The 21392-nt window shown below is 46.2% G+C and overlaps 1 protein-coding gene across 7 annotated transcripts in view; it reads right to left on the reverse strand.

Annotated features, from left to right (window-relative positions):
- SLC4A4 (solute carrier family 4 member 4) overlaps positions 1-21392 on the reverse strand; it is a 128304-nt gene that overhangs the window by 17690 nt on the left and 89222 nt on the right. For 6 of the 7 annotated variants that reach the window (XM_085057729.1, XM_085057727.1, XM_085057733.1 and 3 more), the window contains 11 exons: positions 16399-16556; positions 12223-12310; positions 10879-11033; positions 10470-10583; positions 8931-9105; positions 7032-7165; positions 4444-4715; positions 2739-2809; positions 2258-2446; positions 1106-1219; positions 593-754 (listed from right to left, as the gene is read on the reverse strand). In XM_085057729.1, coding sequence (XP_084913855.1) covers positions 593-754; positions 1106-1219; positions 2258-2446; positions 2739-2809; positions 4444-4715; positions 7032-7165; positions 8931-9105; positions 10470-10583; positions 10879-11033; positions 12223-12310; positions 16399-16556 — 1632 coding nt within the window. The remainder of the gene's footprint in view (positions 1-592; positions 755-1105; positions 1220-2257; positions 2447-2738; positions 2810-4443; positions 4716-7031; positions 7166-8930; positions 9106-10469; positions 10584-10878; positions 11034-12222; positions 12311-16398; positions 16557-21392) is intronic. The other variant, XM_085057728.1, reaches the window with a different exon arrangement.

Genomic DNA, 21392 nt, shown 5'->3' on the forward strand with positions numbered 1-21392 from the left:
TTCAACTCTCTCCTCCAGGCTGGATGGTCTTAAATCACACATTACATGAATTGAAACATCCTCCTCTTTTCCAAGCAGAAGCTCCCTTCCCATTTCCAACAGCTTTCCCATGTAACTGATAAAGCAGGTATCTAAATAATGACCCACTACTACCTGTGTTTTGAGGGAGTCATTACTCCCATGGGTCAGACCACTTAAAATGTGTCCTGTTAGCAGGAAGGGAGAGTCCTTTACAGGAGTTTAATATTTTTCAATAGAACTGACCATGCAGGGAAAGGAAAAAAAACCTACAGGCATGAAAAACTGCATAGCACTGGTCTGGAAAGTTTATTTTAAAAACATGACTACATCTTAGGCTGTTACGTGTCAGCTCTTCTTTAAATAACATCCAACTGGGGCTATGCCCTTGGTATGTCCCCAATCTCTCCAGCTTATTGCTTGTATTTGACAGCACTGTGCAGCTTTGGCCACAAAGCCACTTTTCCTGCTTAAAAACAGCAGCCAGTGACAGGGAATAGGCTCGTGTCCATGGAAGAGGAAGATGGCAGGAGGAAAAGCCCCCGCACATGTTCCAGGCACAAAGCACACCCACCTTGAGCTTGTGCTCCTTCCTGTTGACAATGACAGCAGTGATCTGCTGGTCCATGAAGATGAGGATTGTCACCAGCAGGGCAGGGATGGCTGCTGCCAGGTACACCCACCACGGGTTCCCTCCAAAAGGTGGGATAAACCAACCCCTCTCAGGACTGGTTGGCTTTGAAGGGCAAAGAAAAGAAAGCTCGTGTTAGAGGCACAACACAAGGGGTGATGACATCCCAAAACCAGGTTTTCTTCCAGCAATGGAGCTCCAGGGAGACACTTCAGGTTTGTGACAATTTCATCCTTCCCATTAATACCAATGGAAGGTTCCAAGTATGGAGGCAGAATTTAGGAGATAAATCAGCCAAGCAAAATGACGTTAACAAAAAGCATTCTAACTCTCACCTTCTGAGTAAACTGGCCCTTGACAGACCACTGACTACATTCCCATTCTGAAGGCAAGTATTCCACATAGGGCAGGTGTGAGAGAAAAGGAACCTCTTCCAAAGGCCAGCAAACAACATACCTTGAATTCACTTGGCACAATTAGTTTTGGTGTGTCCACACCAACCAGGGCATCTATTCCACAGAAAATCAAAATGGAAAGGATAATGGCAAAGTCACTGATGAGCTTCCGGGCCTGAAAGAGAAGGTGGTATCATAACAACACGAGTTACCACCACAAAACACTATTTCATCCATGCTTTAGTGTCTACATGATAAACCCCATGGCAAGACAAGCTCATTGTTTCTTCTCCCACAAATATGCCCACTGTCATGTCCAGTGTCATTTACCACACATGCCTTGGTACATTACTGTGTTTTCTGAAAGCCTAAATGGAAGCATGAAAACAACACAAACTTCCACAAAAGAGATACTCTGAATGACTAGCAGAGATTATGTTGTTTGCTGTTCAAGTAATAAATCAAACTAATCAGACAGAAAAACAAACCAGGCTTCTCTGCTAAGTCCTTAAGACTGCAGCTTTTCTGAAGTCATTGGAATACAACAACTTAAAGCTGCCACTGATCAGACCCCAGAACTGAACCAGGCAGGAGCCACTGTGCTAGCCTGGAACTGTGTGAGCTTTCCAAAGCTATTGTTCCTTCCAGGTTTCCTGGGTTCACATGGTTACAGATAAATTGAGTTGCATTCCAGCCCAAATGGAATTTGTTTCCTTTTTATTAAAAATAAGAGAGGTTCAATTGTAACACAGTGGAACAGTAAACATCCATGCAGGATAAACCCCTGTGTGTTGGAATGCCAGAAACGGGGCAATCTCAGGGAGAAACAGCTTTGGCACACACAGGAAGCACTGGCTCGCACGCCCGGCCTGGGAGCCTCACCAGGGGCACAAAACAAGAAGATGCATCTGAGACACGCCTGCAAGCTTGGAAGGGTCCCCTTCAGCATGTTTAAAATCCTTGCCACATTCCCACGACAGATTATGGCTCCTCTTGGCTCTTCTGCTGCCTTACCTGTGCCCTCCAGAACCACTGCGAACAATCCCAGGCACACCTTTGTTAACCAGATCCAACCACCAGCTGCACTTTTATCCCAACCATGGCAACCTGGCTTCCCTGCAGAGCATCCCTCCCTGTGTGCAGGACAGCTTCTCCAAAAGGAAGGCTGACCTGTGCCCTTGGAAAGACTGATGGAGTGACAGCAGATACTTACAGTGGTGGGAAAGTAGCGACTGGTTTTGAATTTCTTCAGGGCCATGGAGCAGGTGTAAGTGCCAAAAAAGAGGATGAAAGACATGAGGGTGATGTCAGGAACATAGTCACAGTTGTTGCCTACAAGTTGTCCCCCATATTTCAAGCACTCCTTGGCTGTCAGAGCTGCCCAGTCAATGGTGGTGTTGTCCTGCAGAAAAAAAGGGAATGTTTCCATAAGGCTGTGTATGATCTACCCATGCTGTGACAGGAATGGTGACAGTATCTGAGAGGAACAGGGAGGCATTGTGCAGAGGCTAAAAACCATGGAATCATAGAATTGTTTGGGTGAGACCATCTGGTGTCTGACTAAAAAGGGGTGTTATTGTGTCTCAACTTCCTTCCCCCACGAATGGATATGACCCATCAAGCTCCACTTCTTTCTCCTCATTATCCAGAGCTCTGCAGTCCATGTGATCCCTGCCTTCCCAAGGGGAACTCACCAGCTCGGAGGAGGGAGAGACCAGCTCATAGTCTGACAGCACCATTGTCCTGTTAAGTAATGAGCTATTAACTGCAAGAGAGAAGAAAAAAGGGGATATAGTGAGCAGGATGCAGGAAACAGTTAGGAAGGAGAGTAAATTTCAATTAAATAATTTCTTGACTCTGTCAAGCTGTTTGCCACCTCTTTGCTCCAGTAAAGTGAGTCACAACTGTTTCAGAGAGACTCAAAAGCCTCAATCATCAGTCACTCACAAACAGAAAAAGAAAAGGTTAAGTGAAACATCACCCAGACCCAACTGGGATTATATTTTGAGTTCATGGTAAAAAAAAATTCAAAAAACCAGACAGACAATTTAATATTTCATAGCTTTCCAATATTTTTCTAATGATTTCTGGATTAAATTAAATACCCACAGAACACTCCTAATGATTAATTTCAAATGCAAGCACAATGCCAAAGACATCCAGAAAAGCAAAATGCATTTCAGTGTCCAGTATAAACACAGTTTTGAATTAAAAGAAAGAAAAAAGACGGCAAGCAATTGAAATCAACAGGATGGAGATAATTTCTTTGAAAGAAGCGGCAGCATTCCCTGTGGCAGAGACATGTTTTCCTGTGGCATCTGCAGCATTAGGAATCCTGGATTTGAATTTTCATTTAGAAATGCAATCCTTCCTGCAAATGGGCTCGTGGCCCCTGTCCTCACAGCTTACTGAGGTTTTGCATAAATAAACTTTTCTCACTTGCACATCTGGAGAGCCACAAGTGTTTCAATGGGAAGTGGAGACTTCCAATTTGGCACTGACCATTCCCATTGTCCTAGTTTCAAAAAGGAAACCACTCTGCCATTCCAGTGGAGGCAGAATCAGACCAACATCCATGTGCTCACCAAGACCCTGTGTTTAACAGGGAGGGAGGGCAGGCACCCAGCTCCCAACACCTGTGAGGAGCAACCTGCAGCTTTTCCTGTGGGACAGGTGTGCCAAGATAACATGCAGTTTACTTTGGGCACAGACCAACTTTCTTACTCAACCCCCATTGTTTGTGGGATCCTAGGAGTGGTGCCCACTTCCCTAATGGTCCAGACAGTGTCCCTCTGTTTGGATTTGGGTTTTGTAACCCTTTGTTCTCAGACCCATAGGTACACTGGCTCTATCTGCTACACAGCCCACACTCCAGAGATAGGCTGCACTGTAGATACATTTCCCTTCTGCTTAGCGAGGAATTGTTTGTGCTTTCCCTCTCATCCATGCAACCAGGAAGTGGGAACCACCTATGTTTGGGTAACGCCTTGAACAAATCCAGCACTGGCACTTGAAACACGAGTGACCTGAGCTCCATGGTAGTGGCCCCAGCTGCATGGCAGTGACCTGGCCACCACTTCTGCCACTTCACAGAATTCTTGGAGGAAATGCCACTTGGAACTGACAGCCACAGGGATGCAAGGAGACAAGGGTGCAGAAACAGCTTCTCCACTGGTCATGATGCTCTGTGGAGGATTCCCGAGAAGGCTGGCTATACTGACATTCCAGTTGGGATGCAGGGTGAAATTTACCTCCCAGCTTCCTGAGACTAAGATAGGGTATCTGAAGACAGCTGATAAAGAAGGAATAATCTACGTATCTTCTGGGCTGCAGCACAAAGGAAAAAGAGAACAAAGGCCACCTCCTACAAACTGGGGAGGTAATGAAACATTCTCTTACCTGGATCTAGTGGTTTACAGGCACAAGAGTAATGCGTGATATAGTCCACCTTGAAATGGGAGTTGATGGGATAATGATCTGCTAGCTTGATCATCTTCTTGAAAGCATCATAAATGAAGATGAAGCTGATCAGGGAGGAAAATCCTTCTTCGGTGAAGCGGGTAAAGTACTTGACTAGGAAGCTGGCATCAGTGGCCACGAGAATGAGACACTGGAAGGCTGACCAGAGGCCGATCCAGAGGCGGAACTCCAGGTAGTCAAAACCATTGTCCCTGCAACAAGACAAGGGTGGCAAGAAAGGGGAACATTGGGTTAGATAAGATCAGGAAGTACAAAGCAAATGCTACACAGAATGAAGCTGAGTCAGGGGAAGTTGAGATTGGACATAAAGGGAAGATCTTTCCTCAGAGGGTGGCTGAGCACTGGAACAGTCTCTCCAAGGAAACGGTCATGGCACCTAACCTGATGGAGTTTAAAGAGCATCTGTACAGTCCTCTTAGTCATATGGTTTAGTTTTAGGTAGTCCTGTCAGGTGCAGAGAGCTGGACTTGCTGATCCTTATGCGTCCTTTCCAGCCTGGGATATTCTATGATTCTATGATAAACCCTGGTGCCTGCAATGGCAGGCTGGGAAGGCCCATAGAGCCAACTGCATCATTCCCTCCTGGGAACGATACCCCCTTTTTTGCTGCTTGAGGCTGAGATGCTGTGCCAGCGCAGAGACCAAAGGTGGGCTTTTAGGAGTGAAAAAATGCCAAAAGGGAACACTGGAGCAGATAAGGACGTGCCAGGACGATCATTGTTTGTTCTGGGGAAGGGAGAAAGAGGTGGTGGGGCTGGCAGGCTCAGACAGCTGTAATTCTCTGGAAGCCAGGAGCCCTGACCTGGAAGAGGGCAAGGAGCAAGTAAGAAACAAAGTGATTTAGAAAAAGAGAGGGAAAAAATAAAAATACCCAGTGACAACTCTGAAATATCCGGAGTCAGTGCCTGGGGGGCAGGAGCTCCCATTCATCTGAAGGCAGCTGGCAAAAACTCAGGTACACTGACTCCACACCACTGAATAACTTAAAAAAGTTTTAAACTATATTATTTGGGCTTTTACCCCTCAAATTCCTGCAGCACGTCTGAAGCAGACAGAGCAGGTGGAAAAGCACCAAGTCCTGTAGGACTGATCTCTGGTGCCAGCACCATGGAGCACCCAAGGCCAAACACATGGCTGAGTCCACAAGGTGTTTTAGGGATCTCTTCAGATATACACACAGAGTCACACTTTAAATGAGTCAGGAGATGGGAAGTTTTTCTAATTTTGCTCCTAGCAGGGAACAGTGTGTTGTGAATATGAATGTAAACCACAAATGCATTACTGAAAAATCACAGTACTTAGTTCCAATTTCCTTGTAAGAAAGGCCTCCTTTGAAAACTCCTGCCTTTCTGCTCTGGCAGGTTGTTAGGACAATGGCTTTTATAACCACCACCTCCTCCTCAGGTTAAAAATAACCACCTTCTCCCTGCCAAAACAGTACAAAGTGCTTTTCCATCTTGCTTTTTTCCTGCTGCATGCCGCACCTGGGCTTTGTCATGACTGCCAGACACCAACAGGTGCAGCGTGTCCATTCCTGACTCTATTCATTTATTTCAGATGAAGGAAGTAAAGAAAGGTGCCCCCCTCTTACTCCCCTGTGGAACTCTCACCTTTTGGCAGCTTACAGCTTCCCTCCCTGGGAAAATCTAATTCTCCAGCCATTTTTTCCTAGGCCCCATTCCTCCCTACATGTAGGAACACAAGTCCTGCACAACCTGCCATGTTGAGAACATGGACTACAAGGGATTTGAGGTGTATTCCGTGTAACCTAAAATGATGTCCTTGCAAAACACCAGCCAAAGGATCACCAGCCCCATGGGTAAAATCATCTATGACACTGTTGAGTCCTTTAGGGATTCCAGTGTATTTTCCTGGTATTGCAGATGTGGGAATGGTAAATGAGCACACCTAACAAAACAGGCTCCTTTTAGCTCTGGGCGTCGGCTGTCAATAACATGGAAGGAGCAGAACCTCTTTACACCAGTTAATGGAAAAAACCCAAGTATCTTTAAATGCGGATAAGCTCCACCACAGAATTCTGAGGGTTGTTTCTACCACAGACACTTCTGCTTTCATAAACATTAGTGATTATTTCAAATGACTGCTGATTTAAGAACAAATTTTTGGCAACCTTGAGACCCATGGGATTTTGTTAGTGAAGAGCTGGATTAATTTCTTTGCTCCTATGGGAGTCAGGGAAGTAGTGACTGGGAGAAGCAGCACACTTTAACTAGAGCAAATTCCTCACAGAGGACTGAAGTGGCCAAGGGTTTTTTTCAAGGAGGCCCCACAGAGACAGGCAGCCACACACTGGGCAGAGCCCCAGGACATGCGTGCCAGGAAAATCCCCAATGTGATTGCAGCGGATCTTGACAAGAAATGAGATGCTTCATTTTGTGCACTAAATCCCCTCCTTCCCCACCAGCAGGCAGTTAGTTTATTCCCTGGCTGGGGTTTCCTTCGTGTGGGACATTCCTGCCCTCTGCCCTCTCCCCGCACATACTCACTTGCTGAAATTGAAGAGGAGCCGCTCAAAGACCAGGACAGGTCCTGTGCTGCTCAAAATGGTGAGGGGCTGACCAGCCAAAAGGCAAAATATCGCACCGGTGACAGCCGTGCCCAGGAAGCTCTCCAACACGCCCTGCAGAAACACGGGAGAGGAGTCATTCCTGTGAGATAACCCTCTCTAAACGAGCAGTTTTGTCGTGACCACGTGCTGCATGTCTGTGTGCCCACGGGAGAGCATTCTCTGCCTCTCCTGCAGCTCACACCAAGATGTTGGTCCCACACAGTTCAGAGTTACTCAGGATAACCACGTGTGCCGAGCAGCTGGCAATCAATGGCCCATGCCAATTCTCCCTTCCACCTATGCTAGAGGGATGGGGCTGCAGTTTTCCTGACTTATCAGGGGTATTGCAGTTTTCCTGACTTATCAGGGGTATTGCAAGAATTTAAATACAGTTTTATGTCTCTCTTCCCTGGAAAGACATGAGTTAGTGTTTACACTGAGGAAAGCAATAGGCTGGCTGCCTTTGGGGGACTTGTAAGGATGAGCGCAGTACTCCTGGGACAAGGAACAGCATTCACACAGCTGATTCCCTCCACTCTTCTTGTATTACTCATGGAGATGGCCCTCGTGGCCAGCGCATCTGGAATCTCTTTTTCCTGCATTCTTCCACGTGTCCATAGCTAAGAATAGTGTTTCTCAGAAACATAAAGCTCAGGAGTGAGCTCTGAAGGAAGTGCTGGCCAGGGCAGCTCCCAGGACAGGGAGGAGGGATGGGCCATGCTCAGTGCCTGCCCCAGCAGCAGCTGCATCACTGTTTACAACAAGCAAGACATATGAACTATGATATAGTAGCTCCAAAAATACTGTGGTTTGGGGGTTTTTTGCTACTTGATAGTAAGTGTTCATGAGACTTTTGGCCACAATAAAGTGATTCTCAGTTTGAACTAAATTTGGAACCAGGTAACATTTCCCCTTCCTCCTCCAACTGAAAGGCTGCACCTTGTGCAGAGCAGACAGTCCTTGCTCTGCTACCCCATGACAGTCCAGTGCTCCTCACAGGAATGGAGGCCTCTCCATTCCTGACTTCCATGAGCCTCAGAAAAGACAAACTGTTTGTACAGGAGAGAGGGGAGCTGGGCACTGCACAGGCTGCTGGATCTTACTCTAGCCTCTAATTCATCACAGAGAAGTACAGAGTTCCAGATATGTTTCACTTAATTAAACCTGCAAAAATTAATAATTCAGTCATTGTCACTATGAGCCTAATTATTGCTAGGAGATTTGATATGGCTGAATTGAATCTATCTAAATACAACCTCCTACTTTTCCTATTATTCCATGAACACAAAGCACCTACAGCACCGTTAACACAAAATCCCTTCTCTTTAGCCTGAGCTAAGCCATTGATCCAGCCTGTCCATGGATATGTGGCTGGTTCCCAGCACGTGACATCTCACGACTTCAAAATTCATTTTTCTGAAGACCTGACATTTCTCTCCTGTTGCATCTCCTGGTTCACTCACAGCCCTGTTCATTTTAGGATTTTCTTTCCACCAGAGAGGCCAAAGCCCAGGTATTGTAGGAGTCAGGCAGAAGAGTCAGACGTAGCAAACTTAATTGGACTAAAATGGTACAACTGAGAGCAGATCAGAGGAACTTCTCTCTACAGAAGGAGCAAAGACCTTCTCTGTCTCCTGGGCCTGCTTTTAATCACCATTTAAGGGAACTGCTGTACCATTTGCCAGAGGACAGCCACAGCAGCAGAGAAAGCCGTGAAAACACAGGACGTCTCCATTATTGTACCAAGGATTCCAGCTTTGCCGGTGCCCAAACACTGTTCTGACTGGACAACAAAAGGCAAATGCTGTATTTGTTAGTTCTGCAAGCTCTTGCCCACCTGCATGTTCTCTGTAGCATCCCCAAGCAATCCCCCAAAAGTGATGGCATTGGTGACAGTGGCCAGGTAGATGAAGAGGATGGCTGAGAGGGCCTGGATATTTAAAGCATCATAGAAGTCGCTGGCGAAGAATGGTGCTTTCCTCTTGATGTCTTTGATCAAGCCCCCACAGAATCTGCAAGGACAAGCAAGAGGAGACTCGTGCAAGATGTTTCACAGGGGAAGTCACCGCGCTAAGTCATCAGAGACACTGCCAGCAACGAAGTATTATTTCCAAGGGGTGAGATCACCACATTACAAACAGTTTTATCACAGTTGTGGCAGTCCAGGGATCTCAGAGAGCATGTTGTAAGGAAAGATAGTATCTCAAACACGTGATGCAGCTGGAAAGAGACAATTTCAGGACTAAAAGCCACACTTCTGCTGAAACAGACCACTACAGTTTGCATTTCAGGAAGCTTATCTGTTGGGTTTTTTCCCCCAGCTATATGAGTTGATGTAATAAAATAGATTAACCCTGGTCTAAATCCCTGCCCGAATTTCTCTACATGGCAGACAACATGGCTTGGCAAGCCAAACAATCTGCTGCATGGAAAAATGCAGCAAAAGAACTAGAAGTAAAAACACAAGGGAAATACTCTTGGATAACAAAAGAACTCACTTGCAGACATCCCTTTTTATATGATTATAAACAAGACAGTATTTAATGCTTACAAGCTCACATGGCTCTGACACTGCTAGCATGAAAAATGTTTGTTTAACCTCTCGTTCCCCTGCTCACAGCTCCCCACCTATACCAGGACTGCTCAGACACTATGGCAGACAGGTACATAGCACCTTCTGACCCCAAATCAGGATGCTCCACTGCCTTGTACACACCAACGTGGTGTGAAGACATTCAGACTTTTCTCCTAGAATTTAGACTAGAACTAGAACTTAAAAAGAAGATGCAGAGTGGGAGGGAGAGCACAAAGCCACCATGAAGCTCTGTGTACTGACCTTGAAACACTAAGCTCGCTGTTTCATGGCCACCTGAGCTGTGTTCCCACTCCAGTGGACTTTTATGTGGCACAAATCAGAGTAATAAAGCAAACAGTAGGGCCTGGGGATCTGTTACCTTCTCTATTTCTATCCCATAAAAGTCTTCATCTGTGGAACTCAACTGCAACAGTAATGTCCAGAAAAGGGAACATCTCTGCTTTTGGCTAAGGCACCCCTTCAGCAGTCCAAATGGATTAACTGAGGCTTGCACCTGCCATGTTTATGTCCCTTACGGTTTGTCTGACTTCACAGGCTCTCAACAGCCAGCACCTACCTGGGCCTTCTGTCCTTTTTAATGATGTTTTATTATTTAATGAGCACCTAATTTATGACACTTAGCAATTTGCTGAAGCTGGATGTTCAGAACCCTTCAGACAGCCTCACACTGGGCACTAAAAGCCCCCAGGACACATTCTGGGCTCACACCTCAGCCTGTACAGCCAGTTCTTTGGGGTGGGAATGTTTTGGCAAAGGAAACATTGCGGGGGTGTCACTGACCTGCCCGTCCGCTGCAGCTCCTCGCAGTCGCCGTGGCCGCCGCCCCCGTGCCCCCCGTCATGGGGTGTGTCTCCATTCATCTGCACGTTTTCCCCACCAGAGTACATGTTTTTCCTAGGCAAGGACACAGCATAGAATGAAGACCAAGCAGAAGCCAAAGAGCCTGGATAACCACCAGGTATCTTACTGTGTGCCTACAACATCACCTCAAAAGGTAAAAAATTTCGGGAACACCCTCCTTCCAGCCACTAAGGAAGACCTGAAAATATCTCCAGGACTTTCTAAATAGGGACAGACAGCTGCAGGTCACTACATACATCTGACACAACCAAAACATTGGCTCTTCCCATCCCCTTTTCACACCTGATGCCCACTGTCCTTCGCCACAGAGCCCCTCTCCTGCTATTACCTCTTATCCGAGGAAGGGAGAGACTTGGGGGGCTCTATCCTAATGGCTGGATCCCATTCCCCAGGGGGGAGCACGATGACTTCATCCAGAAATTCATCAATGCCTGCGATCAGGTCCTGACGGTCCTTGGCTTTATAGGCAATGTCATGGAATACCTGCAAGGAAAAGAGACTCCCTGTAGAAATGCTTTGCATTTTCTGTGGCCCTGACTCCAGAAGCAGCTGCTGAGTTCTACAAAATCAACTTAATTCCTTCTCAGAAACCTCTGGAGAAGTATCAGGACCCTCAGAAGGCCCTGTCCTTTGGCTGGATAACAACAGAGATTCTTTCCTTGCAGATATATATCTAATTTTATGCAAAACCTCTATTTCTAACCTTTAAAAATGTTAGTAAAGCAATTATCTATTTCTTTAATGCAAAAAAAGCTTTCCTCTACATAAGGACTTTCAGTTATACTTGGAGAAGACACTTGGACAAAGCCACCTACTTCAGTCTATCAAACCCAGATTAATTTTCAATCCTGTGACACAGAACTGATGACAGTATTTACTCAAAACTGACAACATAAACTAGTTTTAGTGAAAGGCCTGGTATTAATCACGAAGAACAAATGAGAGAAGGGGGGGAAGCATTAATACTGAATTTTATAGAAATCTTTTGGACTGTATGGAGAGGAGGTGGATCAGTGCATATGACAGATGAGCTGGGGGTAGAAAGGGACTTGGGGGCTATAGGAAGCAAACCACTGAGTGACAGAAACCAGGAGAGCTGGGAGCAGCCGAGCGGTAATTAAGGAACTGTAGGAGAGCAAAGCAATGCCAAGAAACAAAGCTAATGTGAATCAGCCCTGGCATGCAGAAGAAGAAAGGAGCTGTAAATGAATCCTGAAAGCTCAGCCATGGCAGTGAGGGGCATGAGGAGCAAGGAGTGGCCAGATGCTCCTGGGTAACACATAAACACTGCTGGTGTTTGGGATCCAGTGCCACACACAGCACCACCTCCTGCGGAAACCAGTCCCATGGGGATTACCTGGATAACCCTGCCTGCGCAATACTGGGAAGGTAGAATGGGACACAAGGTGCAGACCACAACAGAATAAATTCAACAATTAATTCACAGTTGATATGAAAGCGTGATCACTAGCAGGAAAATACATACGGCAGACAGACCTCTCCTAGAGTCACACTTTTAAAAAACATGAAGCCAGAGGCAATAATTATGTCAATAGATGGAATTAGGAGGTAACGTAGGTATTTCAGCTTTACATGAATGCTCAGTCCTGTTGATCAGGCTGGAGGGAAGGTCATCACTGCCATTTTCCACAGGAGATGCCAGGACACCTACCTCATCTGACATCAGCGTGGCAATGGCTCGGCCAATCTCATGATAGGACTTTGCTTTGCCCTTCGGTCCCAGCAGAATGAAGAGAAATCTGACAAAAACAAGAGATTGTTCCCATTTAGGGTGGCAAAACAAACTGCTTATTACTTATACAACATCTAGACAGAAATCTGACTCTAAAAATTGTGGTTCTTGTTAGAGATCTGGAGGCTGCCAATGGCCTCGAGCTAACTTTGGAGTAGAGGTTACACCCTGTGGCCCCTCATGCCCTGTGCACCAACAAAGCCTGTCCACCTCCATAGGGATTTGTTTCATGGAATCACAGGACGGCTTGTGTAGGAAAGGACCCTAAAGGCCATCTAGCTCCAGTACCCTGCCATGGGCAGGGACACCTTCCACTAACCAGGTTCTTCCAAGTCCTGTCCAACCTGGCCTTGGACACTTAATTTCTCACATGATCTCTCTGGGCAGCAACTACATTCAAGTCATGGCTGAAGAGCTTGAAAAACATCATGGCATGAAACCTTTGTCAGTGCAAACATACAGATGAAATGACCTCACCAGAAGCACCTCTCCCCTTCCAAGGACTGGATTAAATATTATTTTTTCTCCCTAACTCAAATATGATGAGGTACTAAGTTAAATGGTTTACGAAGAGAATTATATCCGAACAAGTACCTTCTGTTTAAAAAAATCTAGAGTCCTAAAAGAAAAAAGGCAGCAAGTTAGTAGGACAGGATCCATAAATACATATTGATTGGCATTACTACATAACACTTCTTAATCGAGTTCTTCAAGAGGCGTTTGAGTGTTTCACTTGAGGTTCACAGGGAGGTGAGTAAGCCACACACACCCAGGTCATGTCCTCTGCTCTCCTCCCACCTCCTGGAACTTTCCCTGCTTTACCAGTTCTTGTAAAACAACATTCAAGAAAAACTGTTCCTCAGCCAACTCTTTCCAAACTCCATGATGCAAATTAGTCAAATATATTAATATAAAAAAAAGAGGTTCATAACTTCAGGAGTTGCTGCTTGGCATTCTCTTGGTTTTCCAGGGGAGCTATGCACTTTTATAACCCTCTTCTGCAATAATCCCACCAGCTGGCTCTTTCCCAGCACAGAGCAACAGCACCTGAATGCCACTGCACTACTAAAACACTCTTGAAAACAAGCAGTCTGTGGCATTTTCCAAATTCTTTGTCCTAATTCAGCTCAGAACTGCCTTCAGTGGGTAGAACAAGATCTTTTCATGGTCCAAACATTACAAACACAAAAACATTAATGCATTCTAGTGGTCTAAACTAGATTATGTCTGTGTGGATTTAATATCATTCAGTTATGAACACTTCCACCTACAAAAGCCCTCACTTCTAGCTGTGCCATACTCCTCCTCTGTCTCTGCTGAAGGCCAGTCCAGTACTCCTCCCTGCTGCACACAACACCTGCTGAGCTCTCAAATGCCCATTTCTGATACTTAACGCTGCTAATAATGCTCCATGGCAGAGAATGTGAGGTTCCACCAAGCTCAAAGTCTCTCAGAAGTAATAGCAAAATCCAGTGTTTCTCTCAACACATTGCAAGAACAGCAACTCCGTAAGGGTTAAAGGTACCTGCACAAAGAAATTTCAGCCAAGTCCTGGTGGAAAAGTGCCTTTGCAGTGAAAAGCCTCGTTCAGGGGCCCAGGGAGAACCACACTGTTGGATCTGCCCCTTGCTTCCCAAGTGACCTTTGGGCAAGTTACTTCACTTCATTTGAGACCTGCAGACACTGGCCTTTCCCAGCTCTGCACACCAGACTGTGCAAGTCTGTGCACCTTATCTCCAAACAACATCTTCTCCTGACTCATTCCTCATCTTTCTCCCCATCATCATTGCATGAAACAGCAGCCTTGAACACAGTATAGTGCATTGCTCTGATGAAAACACAAAGCCTTTCCCAAGCCATGTTGCCAGCTCAGGGCTTTCCCAAACCAGGAGTCCCAAGTGCTGTGGGATTAAATTCAACACAAGAAAACCAAAGGCCTTAAAGGTCTTTTTCAATCTGACCAGTAAAAAGAACACTCAGGAAAGGCTGGGATCTCTCTATTCCAACTGTGTATCCCTGGTTTTTCTATCACTAGCCCTTGTGGTCTGGAGCCAGGCTGGGAGAGCTGGGGGTGTTCAGCCTGGAGAAGAGAAGGCTCCAGGGAGACCTGAGAGCTCCTTCCAGTGCCTAAAAGGGCTACAGGAGAGCTGGAGAGGGACTTTGGTCAAGGACCTGGAGTGACAGGACAAGGGCACATGACTTCCCACTGCCAGAGGGCAGGGTTACATTGGGTATCAGGAAGAAATTCTTCCCTGTGAGGGAGGTGAGGCCCTGGAACAAGTGGCCCAGAGAAGCTGTGGCTTCCCCATCCTTGGAAGTGTCCAATACCAGGTTGGATGGGGCCTGGAGCAACCTGGGATAGTGGAAAGTGTCTCTGCACATGGCAGGGGGTGGAATTGGATGGTCGAATTCCCTTCCAACCCAAGCCATTCCTTGCTTCTCTATCAACAGTTGCTAAAGAGCAGGAAATGTTCACCTAACACAGCACCCCAGAGGGCCTAGATTAGCCCTGAGCCAAAACCTGCATGTTTAACCCCCTCCTGCCCCACATAAAACCAACCTGCTGCTGCCTACAGTGAGAGGCCAGTACTGAGAGACCTGGCCCACCCCAGTCCTGCAGCCCACAGCACCAAATGTTGGCTCCCATGGTATTAGAAACCCTGGGAGGCTGTGTAGTGCCCAGCTGGGACTGCGTGGTGCCCACAATTTTACCAGAGAATTGACAATTTAACAAAATAAAAGGAGAAGCCCCATGGGACAGAAGGGTGGGCATGCCAGAGGCTCCAGTTCCAGCATCCTGTACAGTCTGTGGGCTTTAAGTGCAGGCCCATGGCAGGAATGCTGGCAGCACAGGAGATGCTCCATCACAGCTCCTCATGGCCCTGAGGGGATTTCCTTGATTGAATTTCATAGGATGCAGCCATGGCAAATGGCCCTTTATCACTCATGAAAGTCACCTAATGAGCCTTGCTGCTTTGATTAGGGCCAGTATTTGCTTTGGAGAACAGCAAATGGATAATACTATTTCCTGGGAAAAATGCTGGCATGGAAGGACATACTGCCTTGATTATTGCTACTGAGTAATGAAGCTGTCCAGCAATCCTGCATCTAACTTCCTGGCCCCCACCACCACAGCAAACAATACCTAATCTTACAACTGCTGACAAGAAGAACTTGGAGATATGTTTAAAAAATAAGCAGTGGGATTAGAGTTGGAAGCTGAAATATTGGAGCACATAGAGCCCAGAAATGTTGAGGAATTAATAACCTGCTACAAAACTAAGCCACATCTGGGTCCCCACACTCCTACCTGAATACCCAGCATGTGCAGACAGTTGTGGATGTGGCTGTTAGAAACAACTTAATGAAACTCCAAGAAATACAAACACTGCTATTACCAATAAAGAGCAAAGCTAGATCATCTTTTCCCTTTGTGTGGTGCACAGAAAGAGGCATTCCAACAGCCATCTAACTTCCACTCCATACAAGGGCTGTGATATTGCTATGAATCCACACAGCCAGGCATATTCAAGCAGTGACTTCAAATATTTAAGAACACAACAGATATTGCTATTTGTGAGACTAATTTACAACTTTAGTGACAATAAATAAATTATTTCTCGGACATTTTTCCTTGAGCTATTATGCATTACAAAGCAACAAGTCCCAATAGAATTGTATGTCCCAGTTCACCTGACTTTTTTTTGCCCCAGGAGGGCCAGAACTGAATCCTTCATTTGATCTGAAGAGGAACAGTATATACAGCAAACATGTGTGAGGGAATCTGGGATCTGTACAGAAGGGGTGGGAAAAAAGCCCCAGGAGTTAAATTTGGCACTGATAGTGCTCTTTACTGCTGAGCTGTTAAGTCAGTGTGTTCATGTAATGGTTAATTTATAACCAAACTCAGGACCTGAAAACGATGAAGCAGCTTCAGTGAGTTTTGTTACTTTACACTACCAATCCTGACAGTTCTCCAGACAGTCACAGGATGGAAAGCAGTGGAGAACATCTTCTGGCCTGGTGTTTTTACTCTAACAAGAGGAAATGCAGGTTCCCTGTCTGGTCCCCTGCCTGGGGGCTGGGTTTCCTTACCGTGTGGGGACAGGGACCTCGGTGAGAGCTCCCAGCATGACTGCCTGCTGCAGCCGGACAAAGGCGATGAAGGGGCCCTCCAGGAAATCCACCTCCCCGACCAGCACATTGGAGGCCTCAGCATCACGAGGCAATTTCTTCATGAATTTATTCTTCAGCTGCAGCAGTGAAAGAGGAAGGAAAAGAAAATTAAGTTGCATCGGGCACGTTCTTCTCATCTCCGCACCTCTGTGCCACAACCGTGCGCGGTCATGAGCTCTGCAATATGCACCGGCAGTCTGGATCCAGCTCTGGAGAAATGTCATCAACAGGGAATGGGAAAACACTGCAGCCGCAGCCGCCGAGTTCTAACCCTCAGCCTCTGTGAGACGCCTTTGTTTGAACTTCAGCAGCGGCAGAGTTAATTCGGAGTTGAAGGCTCCTGAAAACCCTGCCCTCAGCTGGTTCCCAATCTGCCCCCTCTCCCTGGGCGATCTCTGGAGTTGCTCTGTGTGTGCCTGGCGAAGGGTGAATGGAGAGGGAGGATGTACTGCCAGGAGCACCAGCGAGGAGGGGGCACTGAACTGGACTATGAATCCCTAATGAGCTGTGTCAGGCGACTCAAGGAAGGCGAAAAATGGGAAAAGTCTTGGGAAAATACATGAATTGATTAAACAGGAAGAAAACTGCTGGAACTCTCCTACCCCTGCATGCTTCAATCAGGATTACCACCAGAAGAAATAGTAAACAAGCATCAAGGAGCTCCGTGAATGAAGTCTGGAAAAGTGCTAGCAGCTCTTCCACAGTGTTTGGGAGCGCACTGGTGGTTAAAAAAATAATGGGAAGGTGGCAAATCCACAACAAACAATTTACATCACCAGGTTGGCTGTGTTGCTGAACAAGGATCATTCAGCAACACCAGGGCTGGTTTGGACACCTGGCCCAAACCCAGGTGATTCTCTGAGGCAGAACTGACCTGCAGAGCCTCCTGTGGCTGCTCAGCTTCTGAGGCCAGAAGCTCTGGCGCCTTCAGCCTCCCCCCTGCCCAGCACACCAAATCACCATCACTAATTTTGAAGAGCTGCCATTATAGTGGGTGTTTGTTTTCTCCAAATGAGTTTGCAGCACCACTTGCCACTTTCTTAAATCATAGATCACACAGGTGATCAGTACAGTCAGCACTTAAAATCCATTCTAAAACCATTACCTGAAGAAGCTCTGGAAATATTAAACTCCTCAGCAGCATCCAGGAACAAGGGAGGGAGGAGGAAGATTCACTGTCCCCTGCCAAATTGAACACCATTCCAACCCGACCACTAATGTTATGTTAAAAGTCACAGGTCGCCAGCACTGTACTTGCAAAAAGGCACAGCAACCTCAAAATCCCAATTTCTTTAAATGTACTGTAGCACTTGGATCATCAACACCACTTCGGATCGATTGGAAATGAAAGCAGCTCCTAAGTACACGCCCCTAAGTAGCACTTAAGGAAGGTTAATTCCCCCTGGAACTTGAACCTGACTCTGTCTCTCTGGTTTTCTCTATCTGCTCACACATAGGTTTAAGATTACCTTCCCACAATTTATCCCATGAACACCTGCCTCCAGAGGTACCTTCGGGCATCCAGGCTGCTTCATCACCCAAAGATGCTTTAGAGGGGCACTGTGGATAAGGGGAGAAACCAGGCAAGCAAAACTGCTCTCTGCATCAAGAAAAGCAGCAAAAGTAAATGAAATTCCAGTTAACTAACTTTTCTTGAAACTTTTCCTTTCCTCCAGAAGGGTGGCATTGATTGTACAGGAAGACAGACATTTTCGCTGGAGCTCCATGGAGTCAAAGTAGGTCACCCAGGCTGACAGACCTCAAAACTGGGAATGTCTGCTTGTGACTGTGGCAATAAGATGATGTTCCAACAGGAAAAGCAGGGAATCACTCCCACTATCAGTCACCAGACTGCATTCCCAAGAATGGGATCCAGCCAGTGCCTCCCTGTCCATCGGTCCCCAGGAAAGGCAGGACAGTTTCTCTAAACAAGGCCAATTTCTTTTTTAACTTCAGCACTGGTTTTGGCACAGATCCTCTGTTGACATGGAAACACTTGGTTGAATACACAGTGTCTACACCACAACAAATAAGAAGGGTTTTGTGCCTCCCTCTGACTGACTATATTCATTCAGAGCCAGGTTCGTCCCACATCCAAGCCCTTTGGAAGCAGAGATAACACCAGGTCAGGAAACTCCCCTTATATCAACATACATTCCCTTTCTATATGCTGTTGCATCAGCTCAGGAATAGAAGGTGCCTGGGAAAACAGATTTCCTTTCATGTCCCCTTCATTTTACATGCTGAGCACTGGAGGAGTCCTGGTGGTTCAGCCACTCGGAGCTGCCAAGGACATTCTAATAGAGCACAGCCAAAGGATTTCTTGCAGGAGGTGAGACTTGAGTGGGAACAACAATAGGAACTTCCCCGGCTTCCTATGATCTGCTGGCACTATGGCACCAGAGGGGCATCTACTTGACTCTTTTCAATCACTCTCCTTCACACGTAAGCTGAAAAAAAGAGTTTTAAATGTTTTTAAAATATGAAGATGCAGCTGCCCCATCCCTGGAAGTGTCCAAGGCCAAGTTGGACAGGGGTTGAAGCAACCTGGTCTAGTGGAAGATGTCCCTGCCCATGGCAGGGGGTGGAATGGGATGATATTTAAGATCCCTTCCAACCCAATCCGATCCCTTTCAACCCAATCCATTCTGAGATTCTGGGATTCCATGAATATGGTGCTAGAGAAAAATCTGATCCAACAGCTTGACATTCAGGAGCTGGAGGAATTCTCCAGCCATGAGAGGTCCTGGTTTTATGGACATAGGACTGGCACCACTGATGTACCCGGCAATAGAGAGCTAGGAGCCTGGGAGAGGGCAGGAAGCCTAGATGTTCATTTATTAATTGCAATACCAAAAAGAAGAATAAATTGTCCCAAAATGCCACTGCTTGTCTCTCCAGCTGCAAATGCCCAGGGCATTTACTGCAGCCAACACCTCCTGAAGTAAGACAAATGAAGGCAAATCCCTTCTCTGCACTACTACCTTAGGTGCAGTGCTGTGCCAAAACAAACACAATGAAAAGGAATACACCTCCTCTTCCCTAATTATCCTTATAAAATTTTTGCCAAACAAGCCCAAAGCAAAAAACATGACAAAACAGCAAACCCCAAATCCGTGGGCCATTACCAAAGCTGTTTCTCAGCAGTTTGAGTCAGGGCCCTGGCGGCTTCTGCAAGATGCTGGGGATGCTGAGCCAGCCTCTTTGCAATCCCAGTGGATCCAGCCATCATTCCCAAGGCAGACAGAGCTGGCTGATGCAAACTACCTGATTCAGTAGTCATAAATAACACCCCTGAGCCAGGCAGAGCTGTCTGGGTCCCCCAGCAATAGGGATGAATATGGGAGGATTACTCTGACAGATGAGATCTCTGACATGCATGTGAAACCTGAACCTTACAATATCCAGAGAAAAGGAGCAGGGACACTACAGATTAAAGGAGTATGCTGGCTATAAATTTGCTATACAAACAGTTGCACCATTCCAAATAGCATTAACAGTTGCAGAACTGAAAGTTAAGAATGTAGGAAGACAGGAAAATTACTAAAGGTACAAGGAAGTTTGGTCAAAGCCTTTCTTCCTCTAAAACATGGGCGCACAATCCTCTATCTGTGTAAAATCAGGAATTGATTAAGGATGTAGGAAGGCAGTCCTGCTCCAGGCAACTGCTATAAACTGACCTCCCCCATTGCATTCTTACACACACACAAATAAAAACTGGGATATTCGGTGTCTCCAGCAGACTCCCACCTGCCTGTATGGTCTCTGTAACTGTCCAGCTTCCAGATGAGATGCCCAAATAAGAACAGCCAGTCTCCCTGCTGCCAAGGCAAGAGAACCTGTTCTCTTTGCAGCTCGTGTTGTGGTAACACAATGGACTATTGCTGTGCCTCCTGTATGGCACACTGAGTCCTGCTCAAGGAAGTTGCCAGGCACCACCACAATGCCACACACTTTATCAAGGCAGGACTTTGAGTTGATCAGCCATGAAAACTGAGCTCTAAGGTGATGTCTAAAGGCGCAGGACAAGGCTCCTACTTGTGCAAAGTTCATCAGCAGGACCTGGGCTAACAAACAGAGGATTTTTGGAACTCTACACTTAGCAAGTAACAGCTCTCCCTACCAACAGCCAGGCATTATGTACACTGGAAGTTAAAAACTTTGGAGCGTGTTCCTAACTGCATCTATTAACAGATTTCCCTATTAGCACTACCAAAGCATCTATTTTTATACCCCGTTCTCCACAAAAGTCCATTATCTGAATTTCCAGAGACACAGGAGGGGCACTGGGGACTGTCTGCACTGCTGAGAGCTGAGAAGCTGCTGCAATGTTCAGTCCCAGCTTTGGGCTGGTCTAGCATTAAAACCCCAATTATAATGGGATTAAAAATATAAAAAAAGCAGTTTGTCTGACAACAAAAAGATGTTTTACAATCCTCCTCCTGCCCCAGGTGTGGCTGCGTGTATTAAAGGAAACAGGTATTTTGGAAATACTATGATACTACAACACTGCATGACACTGAAGTCCGTGCAAAACACGCTGTTCCCCTTCTCTTTCCATGAAAGTGTATTTATTTAGGCAAATACCTATTTCTTTTTAAATTATTTAATTACTCTGAACTCACTTTTCTACCTCAATTATGTTGCTGGGTCCCTTTCAGGATGCACTTACAGAAGGTTGTGACCAGCCATTGTTGAAGGACTGGAATCATCCTCAACTGGCCAGCAACACTGTGTTACTCAGATAATTCTCCAAAGTAACTCTCATTTGCATTCAGAATCACCATGGGACTAGGGAGTGCTGAAAGATGCAGACAAAAAAAGAGATTCTCCGAAAGAAACAGCCAGGCTTTGAGAATAACCCAGTTTTTGAACCCAGACAAAGGTTTTTTGAAACTTGCACAGAGACTTCA

This window comes from Lichenostomus cassidix, chromosome 4 (genome assembly GCF_008360975.1).
Source record: "Lichenostomus cassidix isolate B80296 chromosome 4, HeHo_3.0, whole genome shotgun sequence".
Lineage (NCBI taxonomy): Eukaryota > Metazoa > Chordata > Aves > Passeriformes > Meliphagidae > Lichenostomus > Lichenostomus cassidix.